The sequence below is a fragment of the Monosiga brevicollis genome, genomic scaffold (genome assembly GCF_000002865.3).
Source record: "Monosiga brevicollis MX1 MONBRscaffold_37 genomic scaffold, whole genome shotgun sequence".
Taxonomy (NCBI): domain Eukaryota; class Choanoflagellata; order Craspedida; family Salpingoecidae; genus Monosiga; species Monosiga brevicollis.
The window spans coordinates 66,863-87,453 of NW_001865074.1; the positions used below are offsets into that span (position 1 = coordinate 66,863).

Sequence of the window (20,591 nt, forward strand, 5' to 3'; positions counted from 1 at the left end):
TCAGCCGCCAATATTCAACGCATCCACACGTTTGCCTCACCACTTCCTTGCTGCCCCCTGTCCCGTCCCGTGCTGATCGCCACTTCACCGCCACGCTGCTCAACCCTCGCCCCGCCGATCTGAAAAGTATTTTACTTATCATCGCTTGACCGTTTTTGTATGTGTTTGGCAGGTAAAACTTTGCTTGAAATGTATACAAAAACCGTTCCACAACTGCTGGTAGCGCGAATCGTCACTGTCAGACTTTTTCCGGCTTCCACACAGCGGTACACAGTCTTCACGTGTGGAGACTGTGGAACACATGTGTGACGTTACACGTACCAAAGACTAGAGTTCAGTGACTAGATGTGTGATGACCATGATCGCAAGTGTGACGGGCTGCTTTTGCCCTGTAAAGCCTTTTGTTCCGCACCCATTTGCTTTGTTTGGACCGTTGAGACCTCAACGTACGTATACTGACTGCCCTTGTCTCTTCCGATCTCCACCTCCAGTGCCCTTCTCTGGTGTCGGCTCCTTTGGGTGTAGCTCTCTGCTTAAGCCTTTGGTTTTAGACGCCTCTGTTGCGGTGTCTTGGATGTATCTCTGAATCCGCCTCGTCTCCTCTTCTTGTCTCTGCTGGTCGAGTTGCCCTTGCTGTCTGTGCGACGGGTCGTCTGAAAATGGCAGCCGCCTCCTGGTCCCATTGTTGTCGGTCGTCGCCAGTGAACTTTGACAAAGACGTGTGACTGCTTCTCTTGAGCCCAACGCTGCCACACATCGCACCCACAGAAACAACCCACAACGCACCTGTTTGGGACGACACATCCGCGTGCCGTGTGTCGCATGAATCGGCGTCAGGCCAGTGCACGGCTTATTCCACGATTCACGGTCTGTTCTCGGATTTCGGGTGGTCCATCATCTAGGTATTACGGTTTGAGGCTCGGGTTGGATCACCGCCCAGCCACGGCCGACGAGGTGTGTTGGCTGGCTGGCGACGTCGCGCATCTCGCCCAGTAGAACGCCCCGATCTCGTCAACGCATTGCCGGCTGCTGGGCTGACGCACTCGAATCCTCGCTCCATTTTGCTTGGCTGCGACACCCACCCCAGGTCTCCAAGAAGTTGACACCCCGCCATTTGGTGGGGACGTTCAAGGGCGAGGAGACTGAAACCAACCTTGTCCCTCAGAGACGAAATGGCCTAACGATCTAGGTTGATTGTCATTCCCTTCAGCTGCTAGCTCTATAACCTTGCCCGTGTGGGCTTTGAGACAGGCCCTTGGTCCTGGTGCCAGTGACTGTGACCTCTTGCTCCGCACGCACGCCTACCACCCGCCTTGACCGGCAGCATGGTGGAACGCACGGCCGGTGTTGATCTGTCCAACTACGATGAGCCAGAGGTGCTCGACTACTTGTGCGAAGTCGTTCCCCTCCTCATTCCGTGCCAGCGTGGCAAGCTCTACTCAAGCCTGCAGTCCAGCATTCAAGACCTACGCCCGTACGTCATCGCCTGCCGAGCACGCTTGCCCCTTGATCCCTTGACTCCCAACATCCTTTCATCCATCTCCCAGCGGGCAGAAGATGCCTCTTGTCTGTCCCCTCACGCCATGCTTGTCGCGCTTTTTTTTGCTATTCTCCTGCTTTGTTTCGTTTTGAGCTAGCTTCATCTCCGAAAGCACCAAGCCTTTGCTTGTCATTCACTACAAGCGTGCCCAGGTCGACACCAATGGTTTGTTGCTGCTCGCACCGCTTCATTTGCCATCCGCTTGCCCATTCATCACCAACACCACGCATGAACATGCTCACCATGACACGCGATCACACAGCCGCCGGCAACGAGGATCATGGTGACGACGACGACATTCCAGAGGATGAAATTCGTGTCGAATTTGAAGTTGGTTCATGCGCCCCCTACTTTACAAGATCCCAAATCAAACTGCCACTCCTCATCTTTTCCCTTGCCCATCTGATGCTCGCTCGCGCTAATACAGGTGGGCTACCCAGGTAGCGGCTTCACGTCAGTCATGTTCATGAAGCGCAATCCCGATACTGCACTCTCACGTGACCGCGAGCTTCCGGACGCGTTTTTCATCCACGTCTTTGCCGACGGTACACTCCCCTGCTTCCTGCTTCCTGCTTTCTGTCCTTGTGTGACTCGATCGAGATGAGAGCCAGCCTGCGTCACGATGGCCCTGCCTCACTCACACCTACTCCCAACTCGTGCTCATTGACACCGATTCGTTGCAGCGTCCCCCTTTCGTTCGCTGCAAGTGCAGATGCAAAACTTTATCAGCCCCTTCTTCAGCGCCGTGGTCAAGACGCTGGATGTGGGTGCCAAAGATGGCGTGAAGGAGGCTCAAAAGGCCGTTGTTGATCTCGAAACCCATCTGTCCCACCTGCAACAAGATACAGACATCCCCAAGTTTGAGCCGCACATCGATCCTGACATTGCCAAGGCCTTGGCTGCCGCACAGGCTCAGGGTCGTACCGCAACCGTTGCCGACCTCGGCCCGCGCGCCACCGATCCCAACTTTCTCAAATCCCTTGAACGTGTTGTGGCCCGGTGGATCACGGACATTCAGAAAATCACCATGCTTGACCGTGATCCCTCCTCTGGTACGGCCCGTCAAGAGATTAGCTTCTGGCCAGGCCTGGCCAGCGGATTCGAGGCTCTTCAGGAACGCCTTCATGGGCGTGACATTACCCTGACACTTGATGTGCTCAAGGATGCGGGTCGCCAGCTTCTGCCCATGCGCTTCGCCTCTGACACCAACCTGACGCGCGCTGACACCGTCAAGGAGTACGCGACTCTGATGTCCAACTTTCCCATCAACGAGATGCTCACCGCTACCGAACTCAGCACTCTTCGCGTATGTGGCTTGCACCGTACATCCTAGCCCCGCTTCACGTCTGGACCGCTGGGTCCTGGTTGACGATCAATCTCGCCTCAACGTCGCGTGGGCATGGAGCTTATTTGACAATGTTGTGCGGCTCTTTTGTGGTTGTCTTTTTGCCATTCTGCAGGAGTCGATTATCAGCATTTTTACGCACATGATCAAGATGATGAAGCATGTCTCATACCCCGTAGAGCGCTGCGTCACGCTGGAGAGCCTCATCGGCCAAGAGATTACCGATCGCCTGCTCCTCATTCTTCGCCAGCAAAATCTTTGGGGCATCAAGTAAGCTGGAATGGCGCTTTGTTTGGTCCACTCACTTTGGCCCATGCCATTGTGTTGGCATCTCTTTCCATGGCATGATGGGTTTTGCTGGATGGCACGCTTACCTTCTTTGGTCCCGTCGCGATTCGTCACAGCATCAACGAGTTTGCGCGCACCTACGATTTGCTCAAGGATATTGACAAGACCTGGCAAGAGCAGGTTGGTCGCAACTTTTTACACATCCACAAAGTAACCCCTCCCGCTTTAACACCACTGGCAGCCCTCACCACTCGTTGCATCTGTGCTCCTTGTAGACGGACGCTTTGCGCACCGTGCTGCGCGAGAAGGTGACCGAAGAAAAGCGCTACGGCGCAGGCGGTCGCTCCACCAAGTATCACGTCCGTAAATCAGAGGGCAAGCACAAGCCCGTTCTGGCCAAGATGACGTTGATGTATGATTTTCGCAATGAACACCACAAGCTTGCCTCTGTCATCGGCAAAGTGCTTGCCCACCACGAAAGTGGCGACGAAGACGAAGCGTTTTTGACCGAGGGTGACCTCGATGCCATTGAGGAGGTGCGACTGGCCTATGAGGAAATGCGCACGGTCGACGTCATGGATCTCTCCGAGGCTGGTGATCTGGCCTGGGACCGTGCCATGAAAAAGTACGGCGACCGCATCGACAAGGTCGAAACCACCATCATCGAGCGCCTCAGCGATCAACTAAGCAAAGCAAAGAGTTCGTCGGAAATGTTTCGCATTTTCAACCGATTCAATGCGCTCTTTGTGCGCCAGCGCATCCGCGGTGCCGTTCGGTCTTATCAAAAGGAGCTCATCAAAAAGGTCAAAGAGGATATCAAGCATCTTCACGAAAAGTTCAAGGCTTCTTACTACAACTCAAACAACTCGGACATGTCGCATGTTCGTGACATCCCACCCGTGTCAGGCCAGATCATCTGGTCCTTGCAAATCAAGCGCCAGCTCGATCAGTACATGGACCGTGTCAAATCCGTGCTGGGTGACGACTGGGAGAAACAAGCCGAGGGCCGCGAGCTGAAAGAGGATCAAGACTACTTTAAGAGTCGCCTTGATCGCTCCGACCCTTACGATGCATGGCTCGCTGATGTCGAGAGCCGTGATTCTGCTCTTGAAGAGCCCATCTTTGACATTGAGCTCTTCCGCGGCGAGCAAACTCGTCTCGAAATCTTTGTCAACTTTCACGATCGACTCATCACCATGGCAAAGGAGGTATGAAGCCTTCCGTTTCATTGAAATGACCATTCCTTCCGCCCCTGCCTTCTTGCCGGTCCAGTGTTTGTTTCACCATTGGTTTCTTGTTTCGCTCTATCGCTGCCCTTGACGATACCCTCTTGTGGGAACCGCGTATTTTAAGCCAAAGCTCGCCATGTCATAACTCTCCCCTTCTCTCGCTGGCTCTTGCTGCCTTTCTTGCTGTAGGTACGCAATCTCAAGGCCCTCAAGCATCATAAGATTCCCTTTGGCGTAGCGCACAAAGCCAAAAAGGTGGACGGTCTATACCCTTTTGTCATCTGCCTCAAAGCCGCAGTCAAGACGTACACCGCCACCCTCGATCGTCTCTCTGAGCGACCCCACTTGCATCAACTTGTTGCACAGTGGCACGCCAACGTGCAGTCGCATCTGGCTGCCGGCATCAACTACACTTGGTCTAGTAACTTGGAACAGTATGCCTTTGTTCTGATGGCAGATGTGACCCAGTTTGAGGACAAGACGGAGGTGGTTTTTGCCCGTGACAACGAGGTGCAACAGGTCCTTGAGGAAGTGCAGACCTGCCCCTTCACCCCGCAAGCTCTGACGGTAAGCCCCCCTCGCGACCGCTCGGGGCAGTCCCATTCCTGTCTCAATCGGATGGAATGACGTGCCTGTAAAAAGCGACTGTGACCTCACGTATTTTTCACCGGGTTGTGGCCTAATAATGACCAGGCGTTGCGTGATCGCTTGCAAAACACTGTACAAGCCATGCTGGCCGACGGCTTCATCAACATGCAGCACTGGTTTGAGGCGGTAGAGGCCAGTCTGGAGGCCCGCCTGGTGGGCCGCCTGGAAAAGGCTACCGAGCAATGGTGCCGGGCGCTCACGGCCGCCATTCGCCCTCAGACTGAATGGGACATGGGTGAGAGTGACGAGGCCAGCACCAAGGACTTGCCATCCATCAAGAGCCACCGCTACGAGCTCCAGCTTCATGCCCAAACCATCGCCCTGCAGCCTCCAATGGAGCGTGTCCAGATGGACTTGATGCACCAGCTGCAGGATTATCTGGCTGCCGTTACCTCTCTGCCCCGCGTGGTGGTGGATAGCACGGGACAGCTGTCCGCCGGTCCCATGGCCACGCGCACCCAAGCCAGCTATGGCAACCTTCTTGTGCGGCTGCCCAGCGAACGCGCCGCTCTCATTCAAGCGTTTACCATGATCCAGGAGCGCACGCGTACTATTGATGTCTACGTGCAACAGTGGTTCGGCTATCAGACCCTTTGGGATGTGCAGCTGGAAGTCATTGTGCAAGAGTTGGGTGGTGACCTTGAGCGCTGGCAGGAGCTACTGACAGACATCAAGAAGGCCCGCAAACTCTTTGACACCTCTGAAACCGTTCGTCGCTTTGGGTGCGCCGAAGTGGACTTTGCCCAGGTTCAGTCACGCATCGCGCTCAAGTATGACTCGATCCATCGCGAGTTTATCAACCACTTTGCCCACCTTGTTGGTGAGACCATGCAAGCGTTTTACAGTGACATCCACGCCTCGCGCGAGAAGCTCGAGTCCATTAGCATGTCGACCACCAACACCGAGGACAGCATTCAAAACATCAGCTTGATTCAGCGCAACCGCAAGAAAGTGGCCAAGTATGTGGATTTGGTGGACCAGTGCCTCAACAGCGAGTCGCTGCTGGAGCGCCAACGCTACCCTCTCCCGGCCGAGTGGCTCCGCGCCCAGCAGCTCAGCGGCGAGTGGGAGGCCTTCCTTTCCATCTTGAAGCGCCGCGAGAATGCCTGCGGCGACGAGATGGTCAATCTGCAGAAGCGCATCGTTGACGAGGAGCGCAGCTTGGAAACACAGATTGCCGAGCTCGTCACTGACTGGGACCGCAACAAACCATCCGGCGGCGACGTCAGTCCAGACGACGCCGTCAACCACCTGCAAATCTTCGAGGGCCGTTTTGTACGCCTCAAAGACGAATACGAGAGCCTTGTGCACGCCAAACAGGCCCTTGACCTTGAGACAAAGGACGATCACCGCCTCGAGACGCGACTGGAGGAGCTGCGTGACCTCAAGGGCTCGTGGAACGAGCTCTCACGGGTTGTGCAGAAGATGAACGAGCTGCGTTCCACCGAATGGGGTGCCGTCGTGCCGACCAAGGTTCGCGCAGCTCTGCAGGGCCTCATCGACGACATGAAAGCCATGCCCACGCGCGTCAAGTCGTATCCCGCCTATGAGCTGCTGCTGGACGCGGCTCGCGCTCACCTCAAGGTGAACGAGACAGTCGCCGTCCTCCGCGGTGATGCACTCAAGGCTCGGCACTGGAAAATGCTGCTTCGCGCCCTTCAGGTCAACTGGGACATGGCAACCCTCACCCTCGGTCAGGTCTGGGCCGTGGATCTCCTTGCCAATGCCCACAAATTTCAGGAAGTGCTTCTTCAGGCCCAGGGTGAGAAGGCTCTTGAGGAGTTCCTCAAGAAGATCAAGGAAGACTGGCAGACGTACGAGCTGGAGCTGGTCAACTACCACAACAAGACCAAGCTGATCAAGGGCTGGGAAGACCTCTTCACCCTGGCCAAGGACCACCTCAACAATCTGGCTCAAATGCGTCTCTCGGCGTACTTTAAGGTCTTTGAGGAGGAAGCCGTGGCCTGGGAACAAAAGCTCAACGCCATCTACACCCTCTTTTGTGATGTTTGGATTGACGTGCAGCGCAAATGGGTCTACCTCGAGGGCATTTTCAGTGGCAGTGCAGATCTCAAGGCTCTGCTGCCGGTGGAAACCAACAAGTTTCAAGGCCTCAGCAACGAATTTGTTGGCCTCATGCGCAAGGTGTCCAAGCAGCCCTTGGTCGTCGAGGTGATGAACATCCCGAATCTGCCCCGCACGCTTGACCACCTCAAGGACGTGCTTGAAAATATCCAAAAGGCGTTGAGCAAGTATCTCGAGCAGGAGCGCGCCTCCTTCCCTCGCTTCTACTTTGTGGGCGATGAAGATCTTCTGGACATTATTGGCAACGGAAAGAACGTTGACCGCATTCAGAAGCACTTTAAGAAGATGTTTGCGGGCGTGACCAGCATCGTGCTTCGCAACGACAATGCTGTTTGCGCGGGCATTGAAAGCAAGGAGGGCGAGCTTGTGCCCTATGCCGATCCCGTCCAGGTCAAGGACCAAAAAATCAATACCTGGCTCACAGCCTTTGAGCGTGCCATGAAGCTTTCGCTGGCTTCACTTTTGGCCACGTCGACCGCGCGAGTTGATCGCTTCCGCGGAACAGGCTTTGATCTCGCCGCCTACCTGCAATGGCTTGATGAGTTCCAGGCCCAGCTCGTCCTGCTCAGCGGTCAAGTGTCCTGGTCGCGCAGTGCTGAGGCAGCCTTGGCCGCAGCTGATACGGCCAAGGAGCTCAGCGCGCTCATTGATTCGCTGGTGACCACCCTCAACGGGCTGGCCGATACGGTGCTTCAGCATCAGCCCGTGATCCGCCGGAAGAAACTGGAGCAGATGATCACAGAGCTTGTTCACAAGCGTGACCTCACCCGTTCCCTGCTCCGCGATAACGTCGCCTCCCGCGAGGATTTTGCCTGGCTGCAGAACATGCGCTTTTACTTTGATGCCAACGAGACCGAGGTGTTGCGTCAGCTCTCCATCGGCATGGCTGATACCACCAGCTACTATGGCTTTGAGTACCTGGGATTCGTCGATAAGCTGGTGCAGACACCTCTCACGGACCGCTGCTTCCTTACCATGACACAGGCCTTGGCGGCGCGCCAAGGTGGTAGTCCCTTTGGTCCTGCTGGAACGGGCAAGACGGAGTCGGTCAAGGCCCTGGGCGCACAGCTCGGCCGCTTCGTGCTGGTGTTCAACTGCGATGAGACCTTTGACAACCATGCCATGAGCCGTATCTTCGTGGGCTTGTGTCAGGTCGGGGCCTGGGGTTGTTTCGACGAATTCAACCGACTGGAGGAGTCCATGCTCTCTGCCGTTTCGCAGCAAATTGAGAGTATCCAGCTGGCCCTCAAGGCTGGAGCTGGTAAAACGGGCGAGGAGGCCAAGCGCGCCATGACCGTCCGCCTCTCGGGCGGCAATCCCATCCCGGTGAACCCAGACATGGCGATTTTCATCACAATGAACCCAGGCTATGCAGGTCGCTCCCCACTTCCCGACAACCTGAAGAAGCTCTTCCGGAACCTGGCCATGACCAAGCCCGACCGCCAACTCATTGCTCAGGTGATGCTCTATTCGCAGGGCTTCCGTACCGCAGAGGAGCTCTCTCGCAAGGTCGTTCCACTTTTCATCCTCTGCGCCGAGCAGCTCTCCGCGCAGTCCCACTACGACTTTGGCCTGCGGTCTCTCAAGTCCGTCCTTGTTTCAGCTGGCAACATCAAGCGCGACCGCTTGGCTGCCGCGCGCCAGGCGCTCACGGCGGCTGGGCGCACCATTGACGAGGAGGCCGTCTCGGCAAGCATTGACGAATCGGAGGTGGTGATTCAGTCCATCACACAGACCATGATCCCCAAGTTGATTGCGCAGGACATCCCCTTGCTCAACAGTCTGCTTGCCGACGTGTTCCCCGGCGTGACGCCGCCAGAAATCCCGCTGGACGAGCTCAAACAGCACATCCGCGACATTTGTCAGGAGCGCCATTATGTGGTTGGTGACATGTGGCTCACCAAGGTGCTGCAGCTGTACCAGGTGACGACCCTCAACCACGGTCTCATGCTTGTGGGGCCGTCCGGCGTCGGCAAATCGGTGGCGTGGAGCGTTCTCCTCGAGGCTCTGCGCCGCTGGGAGAAGAAGGAGGCCGAATCTTACGTCATCGACCCCAAGGCTATTTCCAAGGAGCAGCTGTACGGCTACCTGGACATGACCACCCGCGAATGGACGGATGGCTTGTTTACACACATTGTGCGAAAGATTATTGACAACGTGCGTGGCGAACGGAACAAGCGTCAATGGATCATCTTTGACGGCGATGTCGACCCCGAGTGGGTTGAAAACCTCAACTCGGTCCTCGATGACAACAAGCTGCTGACCTTGCCCAACGGTGAGCGCCTCAACCTCCCGGAGAACATTAGGATCATTTTCGAAGTCCAAGACCTCAAAAACGCCACCCTCGCCACGGTGTCGCGCTGTGGCATGGTGTGGTTCTCCGAAGAGGTCTTGACGCTGGACATGAACTACACACGCTTCCTCACCGTCATGCGCAATGAAGTCCTGAGCGAGGACAGCACCCTCACTGAAGCGGACCAGGCAGCCGCACTTCGCCTACAGGGCACCGTGGCAGATACGCTCGCTGTTTTCTTCCAACCCGACGGCCTCGTCTCTCAGTCGCTCAGCTACTGCCAAGATCTGTTTCACGTCATGGACTACACGCCGGCGCGCTGTCTGAATGCGCTCTTCTGCATGCTGAATCAGATCTGCAACGTTCTCAGCGAGTACAACCAGACACACCCAGACTTCCCTCTGACCGAAGACCAGGTGGCGGCTTACACGCAAAAGCGATTCCTCTATTCCCTGATGTGGTGCTTGGTGGGTGATTCCCGTGGCGCCGTGCGCTCAGAAATGAGCACTTTCCTCAAGAGCTCCACGACCATTGACACACCAGATGGTGACATTATTGACTACAAGGTGGCGCTTCCGGATGCCACGTGGCAGCCCTGGGCCGATCAGGTACCGCGTAAGGAGATTGAGACGGATCAGATCGCTGGCACGGACGTGGTCGTGCCCACTTTGGACACGGTGCGTCACGAGGACCTCCTCTACACTTGGCTTTCGGAACATCTTCCCATCGTGTTGTGCGGACCTCCGGGCTCGGGCAAAACCATGACGCTGTTCAGCGCGCTCCGAGCTCTTCCGCACTTTGACGTGGCCGGGCTCAACTTTAGCAGCACCACCACGCCCGAGCTGTTGATGAAGACCTTTGATCAATACTGCGAGTACCGTCGCACGGCCAACGGTCTCGTGCTTGCGCCGACACAACTGAACAAGTGGCTCATCGTCTTTATGGACGAGTGCAATCTCCCTGCCGCTGACAAGTACAACACGGTGAAGGTCATCACATTTGTCCGCCAGCTCGTCGAGCAGGGCGGCTTTTGGAACACGGACGAGCACACCTGGGTCAAGCTTGAACGCATTCAGTTTGTGGGAGCGTGCAATCCACCCACGGACCCCGGTCGTGTGCCGCTCGCCCACCGTTTTCTGCGCCACATCCCTGTGGTCTACGTCGACTACCCGGGCGCGGAATCCCTCAAGCAGATTTACGGCACATTCAACCGGGCTGTCCTCCGGCCGCACCCGAATCTCGAGCCCTACGGCGATACGCTCACCGAAGCCATGGTCGACTTTTACATGCAGTCACAGCAGCGTTTCACGGCGGACATGCAACCTCACTACATCTACTCGCCGCGCGAGATGACACGCTGGGTGAAGGGCGTGGCTGAGGCCATTGGCCCTCTGGCCAAGAGTGGCGTCGAGCTCAAGCTCGAAGGCCTGGTGCGTGTTTGGGCGCACGAGGCCCTGCGCCTCTTCCAAGACCGCCTGGTCTACGACGAGGAACGTCAGTGGACCGACGAGAAAGTCGACGAGGTTGCCAAGGCTCATTTCCGCGGCATCGACCTGCGCGAGGCCATTGGGCGGCCCATCCTCTTCTCGGATTGGTTGACCAACCAGTACGGTCCCGTGGACCAGGAAGAGCTGCGTGAGTTTGTGCGTGAAAAATTGCACACCTTCACGGAGGAACAGCTGGACGTCGAGCTTGTGCTCTTCGATGAGGTGCTGGACCACGTGCTGCGCATCGATCGCGTCTTCCGGCAGAACCAGGGGCACATGCTGCTCATTGGCACGAGTGGATGTGGCCGGACCACATTGTCCCGCTTTGTGGCCTGGATGAACGACTTGAGCGTGGTGCAGATCAAGGCCCACAACGCTTATACGGCCAGTGACTTTGATAACGACCTTCGTGACGTGCTGCGCCGTTCGGGTGTGGACGGCGAAAAGATTGTCTTTATTCTGGATGAGGGTAGTCTCATGGACACGGCCTTTTTGGAGCGCATGAACACCCTCCTGGCCAACGGTGAGGTGCCCGGCCTCTTTGAGGATGAGGACTACGCTGCTCTCATGAGCAAGTGCAAGGAAGCCTCCCGCCGCCAGCAGCTCAACCTGGACGACAACGACGAGCTCTACAAGTGGTTCAGCCGCAATGTCATGAACAACCTGCACATTGTATTCACCATGTGCCCATCTGAGGCTGGCATGCAGGACCGCGCCTCAACCTCGCCCGCTCTTTTCAATCGCTGCGTTCTTGATTGGTTCGGCGATTGGTCCGACCGCGCCCTCTTCCGCGTTGCCCGCGACCTGACAGTGTCAATGGGCCTCGAGCTCGCCACCTACGAGGCACCCATGGACTTTCCTGCGGCTTTGGCCGACTTTGTCGAGGCGCCCACCTATCAGGATGCCATCCACAATGCGGCCGTGTATGTGCACACGAGCGCCAAGCAAGCCGTGCGCATGCTGGCCAAGCGCGAAGGCCGCATCGTCTCCGTTACCCCGCGCCACTACCTGGAGTTTTTGGAGCAGTTTGCCCGTTTTGTGGCCGAGAAGCGCCGCGAATTGGAGGAACAGAAGGAGCACTTGCTCTCCGGTGTGATCAAGATTGCGGAAACTAAGCAAACCGTCGAAGAGATGCAGGGCTCACTGGCCGAGAAGGAGGCCCAGCTTAAGGAAAAGTCCGAGTTGGCCAAGCAGAAGCTGGAGGTGATCCTTGAACAAAAGCAGGCGGCCAACGATAAGAAGACCGAGTCGCTTAAGATTGACGAAGAGTTGCAGGTCAAGCAGCAACAAGCCAACGAACGCAAGGCCCAGGTGGAGGAGGAGCTGGCAGCTGTGGCCCCCGCCGTTGAGGAGGCCAAGCAGGCCGTGAGCGGCATCTCCAAGAAGGATCTGGATGAAGTGCGCAAGCTCATCAACCCACCCAAGAAGGTCAAGCTTGCCCTCGAGGGCGCGCTGACCCTGATGGGCAAGCACACGACCGACTGGAAGCAAATCCGCAGTCTGATCGCGCAGGACAACTTTACCCGAGATGTCCGCAACTTTGACACCGAGTCCGTCACGCCCAAGGTGATGAAGCAGCTTCAGCCCTACCTGGACGACCCCGACTTCACGTTTGAGGCAGCCAACAAGGCTTCCAAGGCAGCGGGTCCGCTGGTGAAGTGGGCTCGAGCCTCGGTGCTGTACGCGACACAGTTGCTCAAGATTGAGCCTCTTACCAATGAGCTTCGGGATCTCGAGCGGGCGGCCGAGGATATGCAGGTTCAGCAGGCCGAGCTGCAGGTTCTGATCCAGGAATTGGAGAGCAAGATCCAGGAACTGGAAGCCGACTATGCTGTGCTCATCAGCGAGCAAGAAGCCATCAAAGCCAGCCTGGCCACGGTGTTGAAGAAGGTTGAGCGGTCGGAGAAGCTGCTCCGGGATCTCTCCAGCGAGCGCGAGCGTTGGTCCGACAGCGCAAAAGACTTTGACGCACAGATGATCACAATTGTGGGCGACTGCCTTCTGGCGGCTGCCTTTGTTGCATACGGCGGCTACTTTGATCAGAGCTACCGCCAAATGCTTCTGTTCCGCTGGTCTGCGCATCTCACCAAGGCGCGCATTCAACACAAGCCGGGCATCGAGGAGGGCCTGCCCGAGTACCTCTCCAGTCCTGATGACCGCTTACGCTGGAAGAACCACAGCCTACCAGAGGACGAATTGTGTCTGCAAAACGCGGTCACCATCAAACGCTCGATCCGTGCGCCGCTGATTATCGATCCCTCCGGCCAGGCGCTGGCTTACATCCAGAAAGAAAAGAACGAGGGTGGCAAGCTCGTGACAACTTCGTTCTTGAACACCGACCAGCTGCGGAAGGACCTCGAGAGTGCGTTGCGCTTTGGCACGACACTGCTTATCCTGGACGCCGAGTCTTTTGATCCGATCGTCAACCCGGTGCTCAACAACGAGGTGCAGCGCAAGGGTGGGCGCGTCTTTATCAACGTGGCGGGCAAGGACATTGACTTGTCTCACAAGTTTAGCATGATTCTGATCACGCGCAGCCCAGGAACCGAGTTTCCCGTGGACATTTGCAGCCGCGTGACGCTGGTCAACTTTACCGTGACGCGCAGTTCCCTGCAGACGCAGTGCATCAATCAGGCGCTGCGTTCTGAGCGGCCCGACGTGGACAAGCAGCGTGGTGACCTCTTGCGTATGCAGGGCGAGTTCCGCCTGAAGCTGCTGCAGCTCGAGAACCAGCTGTTGGACGCGTTGAACAAGGCTGAAGGCAGCATTTTGGACAACGACGCCGTTATCTCGCAGCTCGAGACCCTCAAGTCCAACGCCATGGAGATTGAGGCCAAGGTGCGGGACACGGACTCTATCATGAAGAACGTCGAGGCCGTGAGCAAGGAGTACATGCCGCTGGCGCAGCGCTGCTCGGCCATCTTTTTCACGCTCCAGCAGATGTCGGCGGTCCACTTTTTGTACCAGTACAGCCTGCAGTTTTTCTTGGACATTTTCACGGTGGTCCTGAACAACGACACCAACCCGGCCCTGGCACAGGTGGCGGCTGACGACTTTGAGCGTCGCATTGGCGTGATCAATGACAGCATCTTCCAATTTGTGTATGACCGCGTGGCGCCCGGCATGCTGCACGAGCATCGGCTACCCCTGGCGCTCACGTTTGCGCGCTTCCGCGTGGCGGGCGATGCCGACGAAATTCCAGAGGTGGAGATGAACCACTTTTTGACGGGCGCAGCTGCGGTCATGACTGGCGAGACTGCCTTTGATGGCCTACTCGACCATGGCATGACCGTTGAGCAGACGCAGGCCATGCACGCGCTATCGCAAAAACTGACTGCGTTCCAAGCCTTGGCCCAGGAGGTGCATGACAATCGCGACGCCTTTGTCAATTGGCTGCAACTGCCGCGCCCGGAACTGGAGCTCCCGACCTACGTGAGCGGCCTGCATATTGAGGGTTCCGACTCGGCCGTGCGTAAGCTGTTCCGCGAAATCTTGTTGCTGCAAGCCGCGCGACCGGACCGTGTGCTGACGCACGCACACCGGCTTGTGCACCTCGTGCTCGGCGATAGCTTTGGCGCTCTTAGCATGGACCAGGACCCCAACGGTGTCCTTAAAACACAGATCACGGCGGCTACCCCGGTGTTACTGTGTGGTGCCAAGGGCTTTGATACCTCGGTGAAGGTTGATGACTTTGCCAATGCAGCCGAGAAGCAGGTGACGGCCGTGGCCGTGGGAGCGGCATCAGCTGCTCGTGAGGCCCTGGACGTGTTGCGTGGGGCCATTGCCAACGGCCGCTGGGTAGTGCTGAAAAACGTACACCTGGCCCCTTCTTTGCTGGTCAAGGTGGAGAAGCTGCTGAGCACCTCCAACCCGAACCCCAACTTCCGCCTCTTCTTGACTTCAGAAATCAGCCCCAAGCTGCCTGTGACTCTGGTGCGCACGGCACGAACGTTTATCTACGAGGCTCCAGCTGGTGTCAAGGCATCAGTCACGCGTGCACTACAGAGCTTCTCAGATCAGATTGATGCCGCGCCCTCGCAGCGCGCGCACCTTTATTTGCTCTTGGCCTGGCTGCACGGTGTCATTCAAGAGCGTTTGCGCTACGCGCCCTTGGGATGGAGTAAGAAGTACGAGTTTGGCGAGCCAGATCTGCGCACGGCTGCCGACACGATTCACACTTGGATCGACCGAACCGCTGACGGCCAGTACGTTTTTTTTTTTTTTTTTTCATATTTTTTTTTAAATTCTTTTTTCTTTTCCCTTGATGCCTTTGTTTTTCGAGAATGGCGTCGAAATGTTTGTTGTGGTTTGGTTTTTTTTGTGAGCCTGGTCCTGCAAAAGCAGTTGGTTCGGGGCGCTTCATCACTTGCTCAATTTGTGCTCGTCTCTCTGCTGTTTAGGGCTAACGTCGAGCCAGCTGCAATTCCTTGGGAGGCCATTCGCACTTTGTTGAGCAAATCAGTCTATGGCGGGCGCATCGACAACGAGATTGATCAGCGCCTTCTTGAAGCCTTTGTTGCCTCTGTGTTTACCGAACAAAGGTCCGAATACGCGATTACAACGATGGCCAGGGTGCTGAACGCTCACGACTAGACGTTGCCATTTCTCTCGCCATTTCTCTCACTTTTTTTTTTTTTTTTTTTTTTTTTTTTTTTTTTTTTTTTTTTTTCGTTTCTTGTTGTGCTCTTTAGTTTTTCGCCCAAGTTTGAATTTGTGCAGGCAGACAAGAGCAGTTCTACGCCGAGTATCAAACCGCCGCAAGGCAAGGGCAAGCAGGAGTTGATTGCCTGGGCGGCATCGTTGCCTGATGCACAGATGCCCACCTGGCTTGGCCTACCGGCCAACGCTGAGGCCGTGTTGTTGAGCAACCGAGCCAAGGTCCTTGCAATCAACATCCAAATGCTGCAGACGACAGATGATGACAGTCTTGACTTGGGCAGTGCGGAGGACAGCGAGCACCCAAGCTCCGCCACACCCGCCTGGATGCGCACCCTCAAATCCCATGCGGCAGAATGGCTAAGTGTGCTGCCGCCAGTACTGAACTCACTCTTGCGTACAGCGGATTCGATCAAGGACCCGCTCTTCCGCTTTTTCGAGCGCGAGACGACCATTGGCGTCCAGCTGTTGCAGCGCGTGCGCCGAGACCTTGACAACGTCATCAAAGTGTGCGAGGGTGAGATGAAGCAAACAAACGAGATGCGATCACTCTTCACGGCACTGGTGGCAGGCAGCGTACCCAAGTCATGGCAGCTGTACAAGATTCCCGACGGCATGCCTGTGGCACAATGGGTGGCTGACTTTGCGCAGCGCACACTGCAGTTGCAGAGCATCGAACACCACGTAACGGCGGGCAATCCATTGCCGGATTTGCGCGTGTGGCTCGGGGGCCTGTTTGTGCCGGAGGCATACATTACGGCCACTCGACAGGCCGTGGCCCAACGCAACAACTGGCCCCTGGAAAAGCTGGCCCTGGAGCTGGAGGTCCGCAGCGGCGCTCAAGATACACCAAGCGAGCTCACTAATAGCTTCCTCATTACCAACCTGCGCATTGAGGGTGCCACCAGCAAGGGACGCACCTTTGCTCTGGTGGACGTGGCTTTTACCATGCATCCGCTGACAGTACTGCGCTGGGTGTTGCACGAGACAGAGCCCGACACCACGCAGTCGGTCAATGTACCTCTTTATCTCAACACGACCCGGGCCAACCTCATTGCAGTGGTACCCTTTTTGCCGCCGGCAGATGTAGCGCCCACCGTCTTTTATCAGCGTGGGGTGGCCATGGCTTGCTCCTCTCTCAGTGGTGTGATTGCATAGGCGAGAGTGTGAATGGGTTTTGTCTGTCTTTTCTTGTGTGTTGCCAAGCCAGGCTTGGTCTTTGGTCTGACGAGCCTGTTCTTCGCTGCCTTTTGTGTTTTTACCGATCCTTTTTGTATGCATCTTTGATCCCCTTGCGCTCTCTTGCAAGTTGTCCCTGTTCCGCGCGGGCGGGTGCAGATTTTTTGGTGTTGCACCGTGGCTTGCCACTTTTGTGTGAGTTGAGCTCAGTAATCAGTCATCAAGGTTGGCGATTTTTGCTTAGTTGTTTACGACTATCGTATCAGCCTGCTTTACATGTCAAGACACGAGCAGAGAAAAACAAGGGGTTCGTCAGTCCTGCTTCAGTCAGGTGGTGCTATTTTCAAGACTCAAGTACAGATTAAGAATCTTTGTTGTGTTGTGCGTCGCTCTACACCTGGCAACAACTGCTCTGCTGGTGAGGCTATCATGACGGGCGATTGGGGATGACGCTCTTGGAAATTTTGAAAGCCTGACATTAAAAAGGCACGGCACAAAAACATGAGGCGGATGGCCAGCGCAGAAAATGGAAGGTCGTGCAGAACCACAACAGACGTTGCGCACCTCGACAATGTCTTGCCACTCTTGCTGATTGACGGAGAAGATGACCTGTTGCCTGCTGCCCGAGCCAGGCAGCTTGCCCTTTGTCTCGTCGTCAGGATCGAGGCTCCCTAAAAGAGTTTGTCGCCAGCCAAAACCAAACGCCTAAGCCTCTTTTTGTGTTGTCGCACAGGGGTTTGGCCAGCAAAGGTGTTGCTTACGGATGCGTGGGAGGTTGTGTCGATCGTAAAAAAGACCGCATCGTCCTTCATTGATCTACGAAGCATGAAGCAAAGGCGGCATCAAGATATCGGCACACACGCAGCCTGCAAAGGGAGCAGGTCGGCCACAATGGGAGCGGACCCGCACCAGAAAGCTGACGTCAAAAATGTTTTCAATGGTTTGGCTAAAACTCTTTGGGTTGAAAGCAAAGTGGAAGAGGTCACAGTCGTCTTCGCCAATTTCTTCAAGATGCTGCGAGGTAACATGGCGAATGGTCAACATTGCATCAACAACCGTATGAATCCAGGCCATGCCAGTCACCGGGTGGTCGAGCGCCAAGCGTACATCCAGCAGGCAATCAAGGACTGTTTCGACGCGGTTGGAGGTGGTTTCGCGGTCCTCGGTCGCAAAGTCATTCATCTGTCAAGAAGAAACGTAAGCGGGTTTGATTTGGTGCAGCCCAGAACGTCGGGGGGCGATTTTGAGGCATGGAAAACACAGCAACGGGATGCCGGGCAGCAAGCTTTGCACGGACCGTCTTCGGCTGAATCGCCTTATAATTCTTGCGTTGATTTGTTTGACGCTCAATCACTTTTTTCGAGGTATCCATTGCCAAAGGCCCCAAACTATTGACAGTCGTGAAAGATGTGAGCCGGGCGGGCGCATCAAGTAGGAGCATGGCCACAAGGGATTGGGCCAATCTTTGTGATCGGCAGTGAGGAAGCAAGCGTACAGGACGCGCAGCGGAGGAACGGGGAGTAAGTATTGGCAGGCCAAGACACCCAGGGCGTCCCAGTCGTAGCTGACAGCATTGGACGTTGATGCTGCAGCCAGGCTGCGTTTGCTGCGCTTGTTGTGAGGCTGACTCGTCTCTATGCCGGAGCTGCCACCAGTAACCGGCGCAATCTGCAACGGTCCAAGCACAAAGCTAAGCCTGCATAAACGCCAGGCGGAATGGATGTGCCGCTGGAGGTCGTCAGCGTACCATAAAAGTCGATTTCAAGGCTTCTTTCAGGGAGCCCGAGGAAAACTCAAACGAGGCGCCTGAGAGCTTGACGGCCTACAAACCAAGGTAGCACGACGCGGGGGAACCATCACATAAGCGTCAAAGCTTACTGCAGAAATGCGCTGCGTAAACTGGAACCAACCTCCTGGCGGCCGAGAAGGGCGGCTTCGGACAAGACGCGAGCGTCAGTGACAGCCTCTGATCCATGACTGACTGTACATTGAAGCGCGGTGCGCGTTGAGGGGTGGAAGAGTAAAGATCAACAAGGCAAAAAAAAAAAAAAAAGGAACAAGACATCATCTTGGCTTGAGAGCTGAACAGGAAACGGACCGAAGCGAAAGTCATTGTTTGTTTGCTCGAGGGCTTCGGTGGCAGCCTTGATGGGATCGGCTTGCTCGGCGGCAGCACGCACGCGTCGGATGGACTCGCCGTGTCGATTGCGAAGTTCCCGGCGTGTCGCCTCCGACTATGACAGGCCCAAAGGTTGAGCCATCGAAAGAAGGTCAAATGTCGCACCATCATATGGACGGTCGTTCCCATCGTGCGAGTTGATGAGGACCAACCTGAGTCGACGAAAGCTGCGACATGACGAATCAAGCAGTCGATACACCACCTCCCAATGCGCGTCTGTGCCTCTGCGCGCGCGCGCGCGTGTGTCGTGGTGTCTGTGACTCTGTGTCACTACCTGGCTGTGTGTCTGCGTCAGTGACTGTGCCCGTGCTGCCTCCGTGTACCCGATCCAGCAATCAAGTGTGTCGATCGTTATCCAAGACGTCGTCGTCGGCGTCGTCGTCGTCGTGCGCGCTCGTTTTTTTTTTTTTTAACTTTTTGCAAGCACAAGCACGGTGTGTAACGGTCAGGCCAGAGGGAGTCTAAAATACTGTTGTAAACAGATGTTGTCTATTTTGGCTCGATGAGCTACTGTCAGACGATTGACGGCACAACACACCCACACACACACACACACACACGCACACAGAAGGGCACACACACACACACACAGAAGGGCACACGCATTTGCAAAAGGATAAGCCTAAACGTATGTAGAACAGCCACACATGGGGTCCAGACTAACCACACGCATGAAGCCGTCACGGGTTGGCAGCTGTCGGTGTTACACCAATTCCCAGCCGGCATGCAGACACAGAGGAGGAGCAGTAGCAAGTTGGGACGATGACGAAGAGTTGGTATGTGAACAACAAATAAGACATTTTCCTCCCCTTTTGCTTCAATATCTACCATTGTAGACCTTACTTAATGTACATGAACTTTCGATCTCTCTGCATAAGCGAGTGCGTCAAGGACCAGGGTGGGGGGGGGAGTCGTATTCTCACGAATTGTTGGCCTTTCGATTGCATACTCGTCCCCCCCCCACCAGCAACATCTATCCCCCTCTAACTTTAACATCTCCCCCATCTAACCTTTACACGTTATCACGGTACGATATCCTGCATTGTAAACTTTTCATTCCGCTACCACCTGACAATATTTCAAGTGTATCAAGTGTTACACTTACGTCATCCCAACCAGTTTATTACCAAATGTCAGTCCATCCCCAAGCTCCTTTCATGGCCTTTCAACCAACCATACCAGCCCACCATCTCTCAAACCCTTTGCATTTTACCTTTGAAGAGAAAGCGTCTCACACACCTTCTCTCTCTCTCTCTCTCTCTCTCTCTCTCTCTCTCTCTCTTCACTCTGTGCGCACGCAAAAAAAAAAAAAAAGGGCAGCGGCAAGGGGTATCCTGTCTGCCTTCCCCTTCTTCCCTCCTCCCTCCTTCTCCTCCTTCCTGCAGGCGAGACGCGTCGTTTGTAGAGGAGGATCAGATCAGTTGGTCCCGGGCTGTGTGTGTGTTCCAGAGCACAGCCGGACTGACTCTGGGATTGGTCAAAGTGTCAAAGCGTCTAGTTTGACCGCAGATTATGGCAGCGGTACAGCTCTCGAACCCCTCGACGGCAGCCGATATCGAGCGGCAGGTCCTGCAAATGAACAATTCAGGCACTTCTTCATCTTCAGTGATGAGCAACACCGCGCTTCCTTCCACCACGACGACAACCGTGCTCGATGGTAGC

General features: G+C 55.8%; 3 protein-coding genes across 3 annotated transcripts; 2 read left to right on the top strand and 1 right to left on the bottom strand.

Annotated features, from left to right (window-relative positions):
- Positions 1-1,325: 1,325 nt before the first annotated feature.
- On the top strand, positions 1,326-2,085 carry MONBRDRAFT_29649 (uncharacterized protein; the record flags this gene model as incomplete). Its single annotated transcript, XM_001750092.1, has 4 exons — positions 1,326-1,474; positions 1,638-1,705; positions 1,803-1,870; positions 1,968-2,085. Coding segments are annotated over 4 exons (403 nt in total), but the record flags the coding sequence as incomplete, so codon positions are not given.
- Positions 2,086-2,252: 167 nt separating this feature from the next.
- On the top strand, positions 2,253-16,729 carry MONBRDRAFT_12266 (uncharacterized protein; the record flags this gene model as incomplete). Its single annotated transcript, XM_001750093.1, has 9 exons — positions 2,253-2,846; positions 3,001-3,002; positions 3,161-3,206; positions 3,300-3,426; positions 3,546-4,381; positions 4,592-4,969; positions 5,096-15,120; positions 15,316-15,456; positions 15,607-16,729. The coding sequence occupies 9 exons, from the start codon at positions 2,253-2,255 to the stop codon at positions 16,727-16,729; spliced, it is 13,272 nt and encodes a 4,423-aa protein (XP_001750145.1).
- A 249-nt stretch (positions 16,730-16,978) lies between these two features.
- On the bottom strand, positions 16,979-19,172 carry MONBRDRAFT_34431 (uncharacterized protein). The gene is made up of 11 exons (XM_001750137.1): positions 19,082-19,172; positions 18,849-18,984; positions 18,661-18,731; positions 18,498-18,572; positions 18,246-18,418; positions 18,048-18,138; positions 17,858-17,932; positions 17,660-17,764; positions 17,512-17,566; positions 17,315-17,421; positions 16,979-17,222 (listed from the first exon to the last, which is right to left on the bottom strand). The coding sequence occupies exons 1-11, from the start codon at positions 19,103-19,105 to the stop codon at positions 17,178-17,180; spliced, it is 957 nt and encodes a 318-aa protein (XP_001750189.1). The 5' UTR covers positions 19,106-19,172; the 3' UTR covers positions 16,979-17,177.
- Between the last annotated feature and the right edge of the window lie 1,419 nt (positions 19,173-20,591).